This window comes from Acipenser ruthenus, chromosome 1 (assembly GCF_902713425.1).
Source record: "Acipenser ruthenus chromosome 1, fAciRut3.2 maternal haplotype, whole genome shotgun sequence".
Lineage (NCBI taxonomy): Eukaryota > Metazoa > Chordata > Actinopteri > Acipenseriformes > Acipenseridae > Acipenser > Acipenser ruthenus.
Window position 1 is genome coordinate 68,441,283 of NC_081189.1, and position 18,037 is coordinate 68,459,319.

The 18,037-nt window shown below is 40.2% G+C and overlaps 1 protein-coding gene across 4 annotated transcripts in view; it reads right to left on the bottom strand.

The window, feature by feature from the left end:
- The window catches only part of LOC117421560 (type II inositol 3,4-bisphosphate 4-phosphatase-like), a 353,781-nt gene that overhangs the window by 171,307 nt on the left and 164,437 nt on the right, over positions 1-18,037 (bottom strand). For all 4 annotated transcript variants that reach the window (XR_009329315.1, XR_009329316.1, XM_059028317.1 and 1 more), the window contains one exon: positions 17,720-17,764. Coding sequence is in view for 2 of the 4 variants with exons in the window: in XM_059028317.1 (XP_058884300.1) it covers positions 17,720-17,764 (45 nt within the window). In the remaining 2 variants the exon portion in view is untranslated. The remainder of the gene's footprint in view (positions 1-17,719; positions 17,765-18,037) is intronic.

Genomic DNA, 18,037 nt, shown 5'->3' on the forward strand with positions numbered 1-18,037 from the left:
AATACTTATGCAAGGCACTGTGTGTGTATATATATATATATATATATATGTATATATATATATATATATATATATATACACACACACACACACAGTGCTGTGAAAAAGTATTTGCCCCCTGTCTGATTTTCTGCATTTTTGCATATTTATGACACTGAATGTTATCAGATCTTCAACCAAAACGTAATATTAGATAAAAAGGACCCTGAGTGAACAAATAACACAAAAATGTGATACATATATCATTTATTTATTAATGAAAGTTATGCAACACCCAATGCCCCCGTGTGAAAAAGTAAATCGCCCCCTTAGACTCAATAACTTGTTACGCCACCTTTAACAGCAATAACTGCAACCAAACGCTTACCTGTAGTTATTGATTAGTCTCTCACAGCGCCGTGGAGGAACTGCTTCAACTCAGTGACATTTGTGGGTTTTATTAATTGTTTTCCGCTTGTAACAGTTGCATATTTCAAGTTAGCTGTAACATTTTATAAGTAACTTGAATTCTGCAATTGTTTAAGAGCTGAAAATAATTAAAAAGGTCAAATTAAGCAAATTATCAGTTCAATTAAGGGTCTAGTTATGTAATTGAGCGCTCAGTTGGAATGAAAACCAGCAGACACAGGGGGTACCCAGGACCAGTGTTGGGAACCACTGGTATAGATAGTTCAATCTGATTTAGTACAAAATGTGCCCGGTTTATCTTCAGGGAAAAAAAATTATATTCCACAGTAAGATGTTCTTTGTGTAGTGTCCAGAAATGTACTGCTGCCCCTTTAAGGAATACAGCTTAAACAGTAATAGCACAAAGAACGGGAAGACAGACAGCAGCAGCGAAGTAGATTGGTGAGGGAGAGCAGGAACAAACATAAATGTTTATCAATAAACCATGTAATAAAGTTCATCTGAACACCTGTGCGTCCGAATCTTCATTAGATGCTTACCGAAGAGTAACTTTACAACTGTCTGTTTGAGAATGATTATTTTTATTATAACAGTATTTTACACTTAAGCAGATACTTTTGACTGATTTTTTTTAATCAGCTAGATTAAAAATGACAATCAGCAATTGTATAACACATACTGTATATACAATATTTGACTTTGTTCAGATAGGTATATGTGAATTGCACCGTTGTACCTTCTCAGCAGATGACAATTTGACTCCATGTATGCCGTAAACTATTATTTCAGAACTAGTGTAGCATCATTTTCTGGTTTGGAGATGCAACTTTGGGCCAGATTTTGAACCAAGTGTAAATGCAAATTTTCTATAAAGCGATTACTAGAACTTTAAAACTTTGCAGTCAGCAACAGCATCTGACTACATGTTGGTCCTTATCCCAGGGCTTCCTGTTTGCCCCAACCATGGAGTATTTTGGTAACCAATCTTTGTAACATACAGTAACTTAAAACATGCGATCACAGTTTCCTTTTTTGGCTCCTTTTCCAGTGCAATAATGCAGTATTGTATTGTATGTAGTGTTTACCAGATTTTACTTTAATCTACACATAACCTCAGTGGAACTGCATGTGTCAACACTAGCGTCAATCAGCCATTTTTACACAGGTGTTCATTCCATTTACCACAAAGCCCAATGTATTAATTTTTTCTTTGGGAGATTGCATAAATACTGCCTAGCACCACCAATTAAACTAATTATATATTGATCATTTGTCTAAATAGAATCATATATGGGCCACATTTACTACTTACTGCAATTAATCAAATACTTCTATCCCACTGTGACAGGGAGAGCCCTGTCGCTGATCCTGTGCAGATGTGTGCAGCTGGGACGTGGAACAGCAGACGTGTTGCTTGGCAACCAATTGAGCAGTTAGGCTCATCTGGAGTTTAGCTGATCAGGAGGTCCAGATTGGTGGGGGGGGGGGCGTGCCTGGGGAGGCTGTGCGGAGCTCAAAAAGCATCTGCGCCACAGCTCGAGGCTACTGCATGGCCACTGCTACACAGACAGGCGCTGAGCAAAACCTTGCGCTTGTTGACATCGAGAAGGACAGCGTCCGCTCCATGAAGAGAACTACTACACGAAACCTTTCCACTCCAAGACGGTGCTCGTAAAGGCATTGCCCAGCCGAGGCCGTTTGAAGAGACCGGAGTTGCCGTGAGTATACTGGGACTCCGGGAACCCAGGAGTAGGTCAGTTTAGGAGATTTAATCCCAAACTAAATAGAGGGTTAGTAGTGTAGTAGGTTCCTGGAGCAGGACATTCCTTTTAGTGGCAATTGCTCTCGCCATTTGTGGGCAAGCTTTTATTTGTAGCTTTGTTTTGTTTGTTTTCTTTATTAAATCTGACACTAGGGCTACCATTGCTGATACCCTAGTGGCAGCACTTGTGTTATTAAATCTGTGCGGCGTGTCAACACCCACTGCTCTGTGTCTGCCTCAGTATTATTCAGTGACAGCCCACACACTTAACACCTCCCTCCTGTTACACCCACTTACATCTCTGTTATCATATTGATATCGAGCCATGGTAAACTATAGTCACCCTTCGCGTCTATATAAATGCAAATGTCACAAAGACTAGCTTCCAACAATAGTGGGATAAGATCACACAGGGGAATTAGTCTTTTAATCTGCCCAAAACATGATTTATCATTTATAATAAACACCTGTATATGATTAAATCTAAGCCAATTATCTCAGGTCTTAGATAGGTACCTAATAAGAGTGTAAAAAGAGTTCATGCAACTTTCTACAAGATTTTATATTTCATTTACTAGGTTTAATTTAAAATTTAGAATAGAAACTATTTTTACAAGAGTAATTTCGGAAATTTTTATTACAATTTTATGAAGATGTACTGAGTTTACCCTGCACAGAGGTTTCATTTCTTCACTCCAGATTTTTTTATTTTTTAGGGTCCTCGTTCTAAAAATGGGGAACCTTATATGCTGATCATGTCATGGTGAACAAGATAACTGGTTTGATTTAGCACCAATTTTCAGCAAATGTTTATCATACATTCATAGCCTGCAGACATTTTGGGTTGCATTTGGCGAACATCCAATAAACTCTTGATTTTATAAACATATTTTTAACTTGAACAGACACTCTCACGTTGTTACATTGAGCAGTCCAAATCATCACCACTTTAAGCCATACAGTACAGTACAATACATTTCAATGCACAAACAAAAATATAGGATATATAGTTTAAATAATTACAATATAATACCTTTACAGTGTTTGCATTTCAGTTACAGTATTTAACTGACTTGCATGTCTGTCTGCTTGTCTGTCACTTGTGCTGTGTTAATTTAGTTTAACAGTTAGTTTATTAACATTAGTTTGTCTTAATTTATTATTATAGTTTATTAACATACACTTGCCTATTGCTTTTCTCAAACTTATGAAATTAATTTCATATGCTGATGCACGTGCGTCATGACAAGTAATATATATTTATTTATTGATGGATTCATATTGTGTCTGGTGATCAACTTCGTCTTAAAGAACACTTCGGCTAAGAGAACACTTCAATTGCTTCCCCAGGGGTGTTCTCTTAGCCAGTGATTACTGTAGTCTGTTTAGTCTGCTGTAAATTGTATTTCATGCTCTTACACGTTAATGAGACTGGAGGGGTCCCTTATGTGCGGATTGTGTCCCTGTGACACTCTGTCTACACGGTGAACACGATAACTGCCCTTTCAAATTATTTATTAATATATAACACTTTCAGGTACTGTCCTTTTATGAGGACCCTCTGAATGTGGCTGCACTGGGTTAATTCTTATTTTGTGGAAATGTTGAGGATCGCCTGTCCACTTTGTAGATAGCAAGGTACAGTATTGGTGATAAAGAAAAAAATAAAAGATCCTCTTGACCCTAAAGAAAAATCAGGACATTGAAATATGTATGTTTTTGGGAATAGAGGAGGTTGCATGTTGCATTATGATGTTTATTTCAAACACTGGCTGTTTTAGTTCACTTGTTCCTTTTAAGTAGATATGCCACCAAGGTTCTCCAAGCCCTGCTGCTCGGTTATCTACAGAAATCTGCTTCATGGCAAATACCATTTTATTTTCACATATACAGACATGCATCTGATTTTAACCCCTGCTGTACTACACCAGCACATATTTTCAATACAGCAGAGGCTGGGGTATGGTAAATAGATACCTGCTGGCAAAAAATTTTCAAAGCATTTTTTTTTTTTTTTTTTTTTTTTTTTTTTTAAGTGCCTTATAAACTACCTTCACAATATTAGTAACAACTAGTCTAGGGCTGTCCAACAGATGGTTCTTGAGCTCCACAAAATGGTTTTGTAGTATGTTATTTAGGAATTGTAATGGATATGAAAATACTTCAAGGACAACTTGTAGTCTTCTATTGAAGCAAGTACAGTCAAAATTCAGCATATTGATGTTGCGTTTTAAATATGCAGCATGTCAAACAAGCAGACAACTACTGAAGTCGTGTCTTGTAGTTGCTTGTCATCTTTTTAAGAAACTTTTAAGAAACTTTTTTCAATGGCTACAAGAATTCCCAAGTGATTCATATGATTCTTTCAGCAGTAGTTATGTTACATTATGCAGTAGTCACACATGATATTTATTAAGATGCAAATTAAATCGTTTTGAAAACCAATAAACATGATCACTTACAGTTTTGGGGAGCTTTTGTTAACAGAAAAAAAGATCACACTACATCAGACAAAGTGATTTGAAAGCATGGAAATGTGATAAATAACTAATCACAGAGAGAATCATAGAATGCAGCAGTGTAATACCAACTAGAAAGACACTAGATCAAAGCACGTGGTCTGTTTTTATTATTGATATTGCCAGAAGTTAAACAATGCAGCAGTGAAGGGGTTAATTTTTACTGGTCAACACAGGTGAATTAACTTAAGTTGGAACATCAGAGCATACACCTGTGTACCAAAAATTAAGTTAATAAGTGTAATGACTCCACACAGAAGAAACTTAATAATGTCACATCACATATATCAATGTCATAGTCAGCAACACATTTGGAATGCAGGGTTTATATAACACAACAATTGTTAAGTCACTACTTGAAATGGTTTCTGAGATGTGAGGATGACAGCTTTATAACTAAATTAGGGCTTCTGATATTCAGTGTTTTCTGCTGACTTTTCTACTCTCCTTTAAAAATTCAATTGATACCTGTTAAGCCTTTCGTGTATCTCAATCACAACTGAGAAACGTTTCATTTACGGGTTGTTCTATGAAACAACTAAATAGGGTTTTAAATCATAAGTCCTACTTTTTCATTTCAAAAGCAGAAGCAACTCCTCTTTATTAATGTAAATACATTCACACAGAGCGGTTGTAATAAAGTGTGTCCAGCATAAAATACTTTATTTTTCATTACAGCTTTAATAAAGATTAGTCGCTTATTAACATGTTGCGATCTTGTTTGTACGTTCTGCTTGTTAATCAAAAATGAAGGCTTGGCCAATTAAAAAGCCAATTTAATTGTTTCACAGAAGAAAAATTAACACATTTCTCAGTTGTGACTGGGATACACGAATGGCTTAACAGGTATTCTTAAAGTAGAGTAGAAAAGTTAGGGTATAGCACCTAAAATCAGAAGCCCTAGTTATAACATAACTGACATGAAAGGGTTAACTGTTTCTTGTGTGCTATACCCATGACCAAACTTGATGGAGACCATCACAGACTACTGTGGTATATAAAGTATGAAGCCAGTATCTCACAGCGTTGAGTCTATCACATGGCAAGCAAGTGAAGGGTGCAGATTCATTTTGCCCGAGTTTCCAAAATACAAAGTTGCAAGCTGAGATGGTGACGAGATATAAGCACTAGGAACTGCAGCGATTGTGCCAATCCATACATGCACCTCCACATGGGTATGTTTAAAAAAGATGCTGTCCACAAACATAATACGTTATTCAATAACTTATCACATTTGTCAGCAACAGTGACATTACGAATAGTTCAAACCTATTTTAAACCTTTAAAATGCCTTTGGTAAAACCTTCAATCAAATTCCCATCACCTTTTATCACAACTTTGGAAATAAGGTTTTGAATTCAGAATACCTTCCCATCTCACTTTTAAATTAAAAAAGAAAACTCTGGTCATAGTCACCCATCTTCACTGCCAAACCATTTTCATCAAGTCCCAGTTCAGTAACTACTGTCAACGTCACAAACATCATATTTTCTCATTACCGTAAGTGACACAAAATCATCTGTCATTCTCCTGGTTCTTTTCTGCAGTATGAAAGGAACCAGGAACTTCTGCAGAATAATGTGTATTCCCAATCACAGTCAACCTTAGAAAAGATGTTTCCCTCTCTAACAAATAACAGCTGCACAGAATACAAAGTGTGAACATCTACACTGACAGGTATGTGATTTCTGCTTTGATCAGAAAACAAAATTGCAACTTGACTGGTAGTTTGCCTAACTGAGTCACAATGTGCTTCTACTTTGATATATCAAAACTCACTACAAAAGCAGAAATTACAGACTTACTGTAACAATCAACGTGGTCCCCTCAAATATTTTAAAATAAAAACTACAAGATAACTGACCAGTTAGGTGTCTCAAGCCATAAGCGAGGGCACTTAACGAAATACAAGGTCAGTTATCAAGCAGGTAATGACTGCTGCATAGAATAATGCAATTATGTTCTGTGTTCAAAGACATTTTTTTTTAAACGTGTTTACTGGGTGGTATTTTTTTAGATCACTTGTAATTTATGTCGCCATTTAAAGGTGTTTCAATATTCTAATATCCCGTTAGATACAGAGGGCATATACCAGTGTAATAATGACCACTCTATCTGGAACCTGATTGGTTGTGACAATTTGTAAGTTTTATTATATAAAATAATCCACTCACAGAGTATATACAGAGTTTATAAAGGGAATAAACACTCAAATTGTGACACGTGTAAATAGTGTGTGTGTGTGGTTTTGGTGTTGGGTTAAATGAAGATTCATTTTGAATAGAAGTTTGGCAGGAATGTGGCCATTCCTTAATTAGCTAATTGAGTTCTATTTGGGGAATGGTCATTACATATATATATATATATATATATTATATATTATATATATATATATATATATATATATATATATATATATATATATATATATATAAAGGAAGCTAAATCCTTTGTTTAGTGAAGGAGTTTAGAAGGCTCTGCCCAGCCTGGACAATCCAAAGCATTACCTTAAACTAGAGGTGACTATTGTGTTTTGTTTGAGCCTTTTATTTTGGCCCCTCTGCCGTTGTTTCTTTGTTTTATGTATCCTTTGTTGTTAATCAACGTGTGCAACAAGGCTTTCACTGCAGCTTCCCTGTCTGAGTCTCCCTTCCTGCTGGTAACAGCTTGGGACGTGCTGCTATTGTCACAGTGACTATATAGAAATATCAAAATAAACTAGTAAAAGTTTAGACTTAAAATCTTTAACTTTTGTGTTCTGCACTTATTTGCTCTTGTGCACTTCTGACTACATGAAGACACATAATAAGAGCAGTGCTATCCTGGGAAGTACAGCCTGTGACTGCACCGTGGTCAGTCTGCTCTTGCTGGCCAGTCCACTCCCATGACAACGACTGATGCAGATAGGACACTCTCTTCATTCATTATTTCAGACACCAACCAGCACTTTGTTAAATGTCACTGTGCTGAAATTCCACTTAATATTGATTACTTATACAGGAAAAATGAATAAAAAGAAATGTAAAAGAAAACCTATACTGTATACATGTAAATAATGTTCTGGTAGGGCTTCTATATACTTAAAATCCTAATTTCAGAGAATACGACATGAGGCGACAGCCAGAAAAGCTGTGACGTATACTGCAAATCTGTGCATGCAGAGAGATATCTGCAGCTTCAAAGCCTAGAATTAGACAGCTGCTTTGTTGAGTACATTCCGAGGAGCCTTGGTTTCTTTTAGTGGCTATTACTACCCAGCTGAGAGAATTATATCAGGCATTTGATTGCAAATAAAAATGTAAAAATATCAACCCTTTCTAATCTACCAAGAGTGGTGCACCTGTCACCACGGTTACAATCCATCTATAAAACCCTTATTTTCTATGTTGTTATTTTGTAAAAATTGCTAAAGCAGACTTTTTAGCTACAGGCCACTTTATTTAAATGTATTCTCTTGCACTGAGGAAAACAAACAACTGAACAGAAACTCTTTGACTGTCTAATTTTAAAACGAGAGACGACAATAAACCTATTGTGATTTAATTAGTAATAAAAGATGAAATAAAAGAGATTTATTCTAAATCAATATATGGTTGACCCTGGCTCTTATTGTATGGAGCCTTTGGATGAATAAACCAATATCCTTGACCAACAACAGTGAATTTGTCATACGAGTTAGGATAAGTTGTAATTAACTTAAATAGGAAGACAGATTGGAATCCAAACTTTGGGTTCCTTCATGTCTACTTTAAAAATCATTCTAACTCATATTAATTTAGTTTTACTGTGGTTTGAAATTCCGTATTTCTCACCAATCATTTATTGTGTTAACTTGATTTACTTTCCCCAACAATAAATCTCAAAACATTGAGGCGCTTTTTTTTTTCCGCAATTCCTTATATCATTATGTCACTGCTACACAGAGCAGCTGCTGTTTTACAACAGGCTTATTATTTTTCTTTGCTGCAAAAGAGCTTTCTGATGTCTCAAGAGCGTTTGAACATCATAAAAAGTATCATTACACATTTGCTTTCCTTTCCCTCATTCCAAGCAGTGAAATGATGTGCTTGCTTAAGAAAGACCCCTTAATAAAACAAGGACGCAGTTTGGGTACTGCAGTGTCACAATTATAAGCAAGCATATACAGCATGAACTCTGAAGCATTAGTATGCTGCACCATAACTTTAGCCACCAAGCTAGACTTTAACCTTGGCACTTGCTAAGCTAACATGCATGCCGTTGAAAAAAAAAAAAAAAGTCTTCCATGAAAGTCTGTTGTGTAAATAAACCAGATCTGTAAATAAAGATCCGATCTGAAAATAAAGACTTGAAAGTATACATTTTGACATACTCGAGTCCAGACAGCTCCTGGTATGTTCTCAACTACAGAAGTTAGTTGATTGACATCTTCCAGCAATGTCCATCTTGTTCAATCAGAGCATATTTTGGACAAATATTTTTGTTTCTCAACATTATACTGTATGCTATACACATTTTATATGAGAGGCAATTCCCACACTCAATTCACCAGTCTAAACCCTACTGGCCAATTCACCTGGAACTGCACCGAAAACAAAACGGTTATATTTGAAGGTTGAATTATTTCAGCAAGTACAGCAAGACAACTATATTTATATTAAAAAAAAAAAAAAAAAACAGGATAAAAAAGATTTAGAATGAATCTTGTATTTATAATACCAATGCCAGCAAGGAAATGAGACTACCATTCCAGTCTGCTACGATGCTCGGGTTCATCGCTGGTTTACATAAACAGGGAGTTAACATGCTTTTGTTTGTGAAAGATGCCTGTTTGTATCTTGGGCAGGTCCCGTATTCCACCCTTCATAAAAACACTTGCCGATTACTTTATCTTTTAATTATGCTATGGAGTCGAACTGATAAGGATAGGCTTTCATCGTGATTAAACAGATATAACCACATCCAACACACATAAAACACAAAAACAGTAAGCATACTCAAAAGGCTGACAAATGGACAAAAAAGTCTGCTGCTTTAATCTGGGAGAAAATAACTCTTCATCTTGTAATTTTATCAGTAATTTATGTTTACTAATGCAGTTGACAAAAATGTGTCCTGAAACTGCAGTTAAAGAACAAATACATCACAGGCAATTGTCTGAGAATTTCAATATTGTATTGCTGTTTTTACCCTGAGAAGTGAGGATTTAAATATGTCATGTTAAAGTGTTACTGAAGAGGCAGTAGGGTTTAAAACACAACACATTACTTTCAAAAGTGTTACTGCTCTGTTGTACGTATTCCTGTAATATCTTTAACATAACTGTGATTGTTTTGATATTTTTATAAACATGATATCCCTGGTCATAAATCAGTTTTGACCAGTTAAAGTACAAAGCATGGAAAAGTAATGTGTTGTGCTTTAAACCCTACAGCCTGTTCAGTCACACTAAGAAATTGCCTGCAGTGTTGTAGTTGCAGAAGTAATGGTTTGAGTTAGTACTTGGATTAGAATTCTCCAGAATGGTTTTTGTGTTCCTGAAGATGTAAAACCAATTTTACTCCCATGGAATCATAAGGGTTTTATAGGTCAAACTATAACTATAAAGTCAAACAAGCAAAACCTATTTTTTTCATTACTGTAGCCACTGGCCACTTACTGTAGCTAGTGTATGCCACCTGTCTTTGTTAGTTAAAGTGGTCTGTCAGCAGAGCAGGGCTCGGGCACCAAACTGTGAAAAAGTAAACAAATAGGATCCATCACTATTTTCCTTCAGAGAAAAAGTTCCACTTGATATACACTGCAGATTTCCCAATGGTATAGCATGCACATGCAGCTATGGGCAAACGTTTTGCATCAACTAGAATTTTAGTATTGAGACAATTAAAAAAAATAAAGCTATGAACATAATTTAGACGTTTTACTTAACTGAGAATGTAGAAATGTCTGTTTCTTGCTGGGTTGACTGCAGCCAAGAAAGTGATCCTGAGGGGGATGGGTGGAGCCTGATATACCGTTTCTAAACACGTGGTTACATGTCTTTCATGAAATTATTTTATTTTATTTGAAAGGTTCACAGCTAGGCTACATCTGGCCAGCTTAGCCACATTGACATCAGTCGGTTGCAGCTAATAATTAAGGCTGAGGCGATGCATCGACAACTATCGATAGTCAAGCCTGTGCATCATTTTTGTGTAAAGGGTTTAAGCAAAGAAAAGCTTTTATTTATTATTAAATTTGGAATCGGCAATTACTTTTTGCATTAAGCGCCCCTGAGGTCTGACTCACTGCATCTGCATGCGATTGAGCGCACCTTCTCCCCACTGCCCACCCCCTGTGAGTGTTTACTGATAGGATTGGGTCTGTGCTGGAGTCTTCAAAGTAACAGAGCAAATTAAGAGCGCTGTGCTAGAATTATAAATACTGTATTGACCGAGCTACAAATGCAAGGCCTTCCAATGTTTGGCAATTATTTTCTAAAGTAAGACGACAAGAAAGAAAAGTAAAGAAAGTAATGTTTGGGATACTCTGTAACACAAATAATTTGCGTGACCATTTAATGAGATGCAGAGGTCACACTAGCCTTTAAAAATGTGCATTTGTAAAAAGCATACCGTCTCAAAATCTGCGTTTTCAACCATAACATCTGTGTTTTTACATGTTGCATCAACATAGTTATATTATTTATATATTAGTGCAACTATTTCAGATTAATGTAGTTAACATGCAAAACAGTATACAGTATAAATCATGGTAGTAGAAATAGACATTAAGACAAGTTTACCATGAAAGGTTTTCTTATGAAAATCCCCCAATCCAGAAGTAAAAATCAGTGCTGTAGAACATGTACCAATGTCTCTGCGGGTAGATGTCAACATCATAACTATTTACAGTTTTGATGTTTAAAAGTTCTTAATTTTCCTTTTAGCACCCAAGTCAAAAAACAACTTGTGCTCTTCCCAAATCAAAGTCTAATTAATTCTCAGGAGTTTTAGATGAACCTCACATAAACAAGAGTGTTTGCTGGTCTGCACTCTGTTCTGACAGCTAAAGCCACGTTCTGCTGGTACACAACATACAGGTAGGACAGTGATAACTTTTTTTAAATTGGTACAAATCAACACGAATAAGGTAAAAACAATTATTTAATATATCTAATTACTATATGCATAAACTGATGTAATCAATGTAATATGCATACAAGTTTTTATAGCATTGTCACAAAGACGGCCAGAGTGGGTGGCGTCAGACCGGAAGCAGGAAGGAATTCAAACACAGACAGACGGTGATGGTGATGAGCTGAGTGCAATGGCTGCACTCAGCGTTTATTAACAAATAAAAGGTTTGAAAGCAGCACAAAACACAGGACACGGCACTACACACACCAAAATAAAAGGACAAACAAAACGTACTAACACACAAACGGTGGATGCACAGACAAACAAACAAACACGGTGAGTGAAAACACTATTTTTACGTTACGTTCTTTTACTTTATTTCTCCTCCTCTCTCCCGTTCTCCACTCACCGAACACCCCACCACAAGTGACTAAAACGTGCATCTATATATACTGTTGTGCTGGGATTCAATTACTAATTAATTACTCACTTGAATCCCAGCACGTGAATTCATTACGTGCAACCCCATGCCACACATTATACACATTTTATCTGCACGTGAAGTGATGTGCCATCCTCGTGCCTAAATATAATTATACACTTTAAACACACGTGAAACACAGACCCGTTTATATCCCGTGTACCAATCTATACACCAACATTAACATACGCACGCATACATACATACACAGAACACACAAATGCACACAGGGGCGGGGCACTTTGCCACATATACCCCCCCTTGTGCGCAGCACACATGGCCTCAACGGCCACCTCCCCCCTTAAATACCCAGCAGTCCAGGCCAAAGTCTCGGGCTGGGAAGGGAGGCTTCAGTGGGCCCATGGCTGGAAATGCTGTCAGCTCCCCTGCCGGTAGTGGCACGGCTGACAGCATGCTGGTCCTGTCCTGCAGCGAAAAAGCTGCGGGGGCAGGTGGTCCCCCGACCTCCCCCTTCTTCGTAGCCGGCAGCTCCCTCCTGTGGGGCTCCGGCCACAAGAACTCCTGCAGCGAAACTGCTGCTGGGGAAAGTGGTCTCCAGACCTCCTCCCCCTTCTTCGTGGCCGGCAGCTCCCCTTTCTGGGGCTCCGGCCACCGCACTCCCTGCGGAGGTACGGGCAGCAGAGGCAGCTCCTGCTCCTCTGCTCCGGGCGGTGGTGGAGGCAGAGGCAGCTCCAGCTCCTCTGCTCCTGGCGGTGGTGGAGGCAGAGGCAGCTCCAGCTCCTCTGCTCCTGGCGGTGGTGGAGGCAGAGGCAGCTCCAGCTCCTCTGCTCCTGGCGGTGGTGGTGGCGGAGGCAGAGGCAGCTCCTGCTCCTCTGCTCCTTGCGGTGGTGGTGGTGGAGGCAGAGGCAGCTCCAGCTCCTCTGCTCCTGGCGGTGGTGGTGGCGGAGGCAGAGGCAGCTCCTGCTCCTCTGCTCCTTGCGGTGGTGGTGGCGGAGGCAGAGGCAGCTCCTGCTCCTCTGCTCCTGGAGGTGGTGGAGGCAGAGGCAGCTCCTGCTCCTCTGCTCCTTGCGGTGGTGGTGGTGGAGGCAGAGGCAGCTCCTGCTCCTCTGCTCCTTGCGGTGGTGGTGGCGGAGGCAGAGGCAGCTCCTGCTCCTCTGCTCCTTGCGGTGCTGGTGGCGGAGGCAGAGGCAGCTCCTGCTCCTCTGCTCCTGGAGGTGGTGGAGGCAGAGGCAGCTCCTGCTCCTCTGCTCCTTGCGGTGGTGGTGGTGGAGGCAGAGGCAGCTCCTGCTCCTCTGCTCCTTGCGGTGGTGGTGGCGGAGGCAGAGGCAGCTCCTGCTCCTCTGCTCCTTGCGGTGCTGGTGGCGGAGGCAGAGGCAGCTCCTGCTCCTCTGCTCCTGGAGGTGGTGGAGGCAGAGGCAGCTCCTGCTCCTCTGCTCCTGGAGGTGGTGGAGGTAGAGGCAGCTCCAGCTCCTCTGCTCCTGGCGGTGCTGGCTCCCTCTGCTGTGGCGGCTGGGCATGTGCACGCCGTGCTGCCTTCAGCAGCATAGCGAGAGGCTGCTGGGGGACACCAGCATCCTGCCCTTCTCCCCCCCAAAAATTTTCAGGGGGTTGAGCCTGTAACTCCTCCCCTTCTGGCTCTTGGGGCTGAACCAGCAGGCATTTTCCCTCTGCTGGTGGTTTGGGTCCCAGGGCTGTGGAAGCCCCGACTTGCCTCCCTTTGGGCTGTGGACGCCCCGACTCCTCCCTGTTGGGCTGTGGACGCCCCGACTCCTCCCTGTTGGGCTGTGGACGCCCCGACTCCTCCCTGTTGGGCTGTGGACGCCCCGACTCCTCCCTGTTGGGCTGTGGACGCCCCGACTCCTCCCTGTTGGGCTGTGGACGCCCCGACTCCTCCCTGTTGGGCTGTGGACGCCCCGACTCCTCCCTGTTGGGCTGTGGACGTTCGGGCTCCCCCCACTCAGGCATAGGACGTTCGGGCTCCTCCCACTCAGGCGTAGGACGTTCGGGCTCCTCCCACTCAGGCGTAGGACGTTCGGGCTCCTCCCACTCAGGCGTAGGACATTCGGGCTCCTTCCGCTTGGGCTCCTCCCATTTGGGCTGTGGATGCTCAGGCTCCTCCCATTTGGGCTGTGGAGGCAAAACCAGCAGGCATTCACCCTCTGCTGGTGGAGATGGGGACAGCAGGTACTCACCCTCTGCTGGTGGAGATGGGGACAGCAGGTACTCACCCTCTGCTGGTGGAGATGGGGACAGCAGGTACTCCTCTGCTGGTGGTCCTGCTACCTGGGCTGCTGTTCCATTTATGGTTGCCTCCAGGTAGTTGAGGACAAACTCCACACCCTCCTCCAAGGTGTTTGGGGTGTGTTCCTGCTGATATGCCTCCCATCTCTCACTGTCCATCATCCACAGGACCCGGACGACTATGGGCAGAGACTGGGCCTCCAGCCCAGCATTCTCCAGGAACCAGCCCCGCAGTTTGATGGCGTCTTCTGCCATTGATTTTTTTTTTGTTTTTTTTTGTTTTTTCCCCCAAAACAATATTTGTAATTTTTTTTTTTTTTTTTAATCCAGACCCCTCCTGGTCTGACGCTTGGAGGCGCGGCTATCCCACTTCTGACACCACGTGTCACAAAGACGGCCAGAGTGGGTGGCGTCAGACCGGAAGCAGCAAGGAATTCAAACACAGACAGACGGTGATGGTGATGAGCTGAGTGCAATGGCTGCACTCAGCGTTTATTAACAAATAAAAGGTTTGAAAGCAGCACAAAACACAGGACACGGCACTACACACCAAAATAAAAGGACAAACAAAACGTACTAACACACAAACGGTGGATGCACAGACAAACAAACAAACACGGTGAGTGAAAACACTATTTTTACGTTACGTTCTTTTACTTTATTTCTCCTCCTCTCTCCCGTTCTCCACTCACCGAACACCCCACCACAAGTGACTAAAACGTGCATCTATATATACTGTTGTGCTGGGATTCAATTACTAATTAATTACTCACTTGAATCCCAGCACGTGAATTCATTACGTGCAACCCCATGCCACACATTATACACATTTTATCTGCACGTGAAGTGATGTGCCATCCTCGTGCCTAAATATAATTATACACTTTAAACACACGTGAAACACAGACCCGTTTATATCCCGTGTACCAATCTATACACCAACATTAACATACGCACGCATACATACATACACAGAACACACAAATGCACACAGGGGCGGGGCACTTTGCCACAAGCATGTACTAGCAATATTACACAGTAATCCACAGCTCCATTACTGCGTTTTTTTAACCTTTCATAACGTTGATGAATCGATGCATCTGCTTTTTTGGAGAACGATATATTAGGCCACTTGCTCCACACACACTGAATTGTATTTTCATTCATTACTGTTTATATATATAATTTTATTGTTGTTTTTCTGATTTTTTGTAGTGTATTGTATTGTATTTTGATTTGAACTCATATTTGTATTTTCCCTTAGCTTGTTTTGTGTAAAACATACAAATAATAAAATTAAATTGTTCACAAAAAAAAAAGCTGTGCAGTTATTTTAAACCCCGTCTGTGCCGTAACACTCCTTTCGTCCCTCCTTCTTGTTGGGGTGAGGTGAAACTACTTGCTTTTAAAGTTATTTAGTTTCTTAACTTTCTTTAAGTTGGCAATAGCCATCTCTTCCGAACTGCAGACAATGCAGTATTAATTCGGAATGATCATTTCCAATTTCCATGTTACTATAGAAACAAGAAAAGGGGGCTGGTTCCATGAAAGGATTGGCGCTGCGAGATCAGGAGGGCGGTGCAGACTCTGACAGTTAAGGTCTCCACACACCACATGTGATGCAATTTTTCAATTGGTGACAAGACACTTTCACAGCGACATGACCCTACACACCAGAAGCGACACAGAGGTGATATCTGCCATATCTATACAACTGTTCAAATTTGCAATTGACAAAACTATCATCAAGACTGGTACATATTTGTCAACATGATGTGGAAATTATGAGTGTCTTTTCTGATGGTATTTCAACACATATGGCAATAAATCACACACACCAGGCTTATCCAGTTCCTTTGAAATGGACTCCCATATGTTGTCTTTCAAATCTGTATCTTTATAATTGCCCTTTGTCATAAAGCTCTGGGTATTTTTTCAACGGCAAGTATTATTGTTTCCTCCGTCATTTTGGATACTGCTTCACCCTGCTGGACCACGTGCATTGAAGCTGTTCTCTGATTGCTCAATGCCCTACTTGACGACGGTCAAATCGCAAAAAATAGGATTCAGTCCTATTTATTTCACATCGCTCCAGTGCCGCCCTGGTTCCGCTCCTGCGTCGCCTGTCACAATGCCTGTGGTGTGAAAGATACTTATCTAAAGTATAGGTACTATTCATTATGAGGCATCGCTGCTCAATTCCGCTTGCCGCATCGCATCGCATCTAGTGGGTAGCAGCCTTTAAGCAGAAAGCCTTTATTACAGAACCAAAGTTTGTTGTATATACTGTAAATGCATAGTCACCATCGTGGCGACTTTATGGTAAAATCTACTGGCCATATTAAAATTGAAGGTCGCATTTGAAACACCCTGTCTGTAACCCAAACCTCAGCCACTCAGTCTCTCTGTAAGGGATTATCTGGGGAATGTTTTCTCATTTTCTTTATTAATTACTAAATCAAACACAGGATTAATGAACCTCACAGCGACCTTGCACCACATGTACTGTACAGGATTCCTGCTAGCAGCAGACCTGTTATGTTTGGATTGGATTTCCAAAGTCAATGACATGAATGTGACAGTTGTATATTTCTCTTTCCTGGTTTCCATAAGATTTTTTTCCTAAATGTAGCCCAATTTTTTATGATCCCCTCAAAGAACTATGTCTCTGTATTCTTTTGCTTATTATTTTTAGTTGTAGGCCTTGGGACAAATTATTTATTTGTTTTGAGAAATGTCCTTTTAATCCGAGTAAGGTATGTAGCGGTTATCTCAGTAATAAACACTTTTTGTTTGTTTGTTTATTTGTTTGTTTTGGCCTCCTTTGGGATAGATATTAAAATTAATAACCTTAAAAAAATAAATCATATGCAGCAAATTCAAACCCTGATAGTCTGAACTGCCATATAATACAAACCACACAATTGTAATGAAATGCATGCTGATAGCAGCTGTGGAAACTGAATTTTAATGTGAGATATTATAATATTATTATAAGACCCACACAAGTATGGTAGAGTACAGGTCATCATTTAAAAGTACTCTAAGAGTACTTTAAGACACTATTAAAAAGGTTACAAGAAAAAAGGTTTTTTTTTGGTGGGGGGGGGGGGGGGGGGTTGACAAGAGGTTATTACTGTTTTTTGTTAACATAAGTTGGAAGAGTATCAAATATGTTTTTAAATACAGACTAGACAAAACAAAACAAATCAATAATCTGAGTCCAAAAACAGCTCAAAACAGTACTCACCAAGACTGAACTCTAGCCTTGGTGGTTTTGGAATCATCGCTGCACCTGCAGAATAACACAGAAAGGTTGAAAGTAATACTGTTTCAGTACATTTTCATTGTTCCAGTATTTTTTGGGGGGAGGTCCCAAAAAACTAAACTCTTAAAGAAAATGTTTATACTAGTAGGCTGTAACCAAAATAATAAACAACATACCCCTGTCTGTACGTCAGCTATTCCTGCCCCCCACCCCCAATTCCTAGGGAATGCAATATCCTGGTTGTCAATATGCACCACTCGTTACTGTAGCAAAGGTCCACACATTGCAAAATGTCTTTTT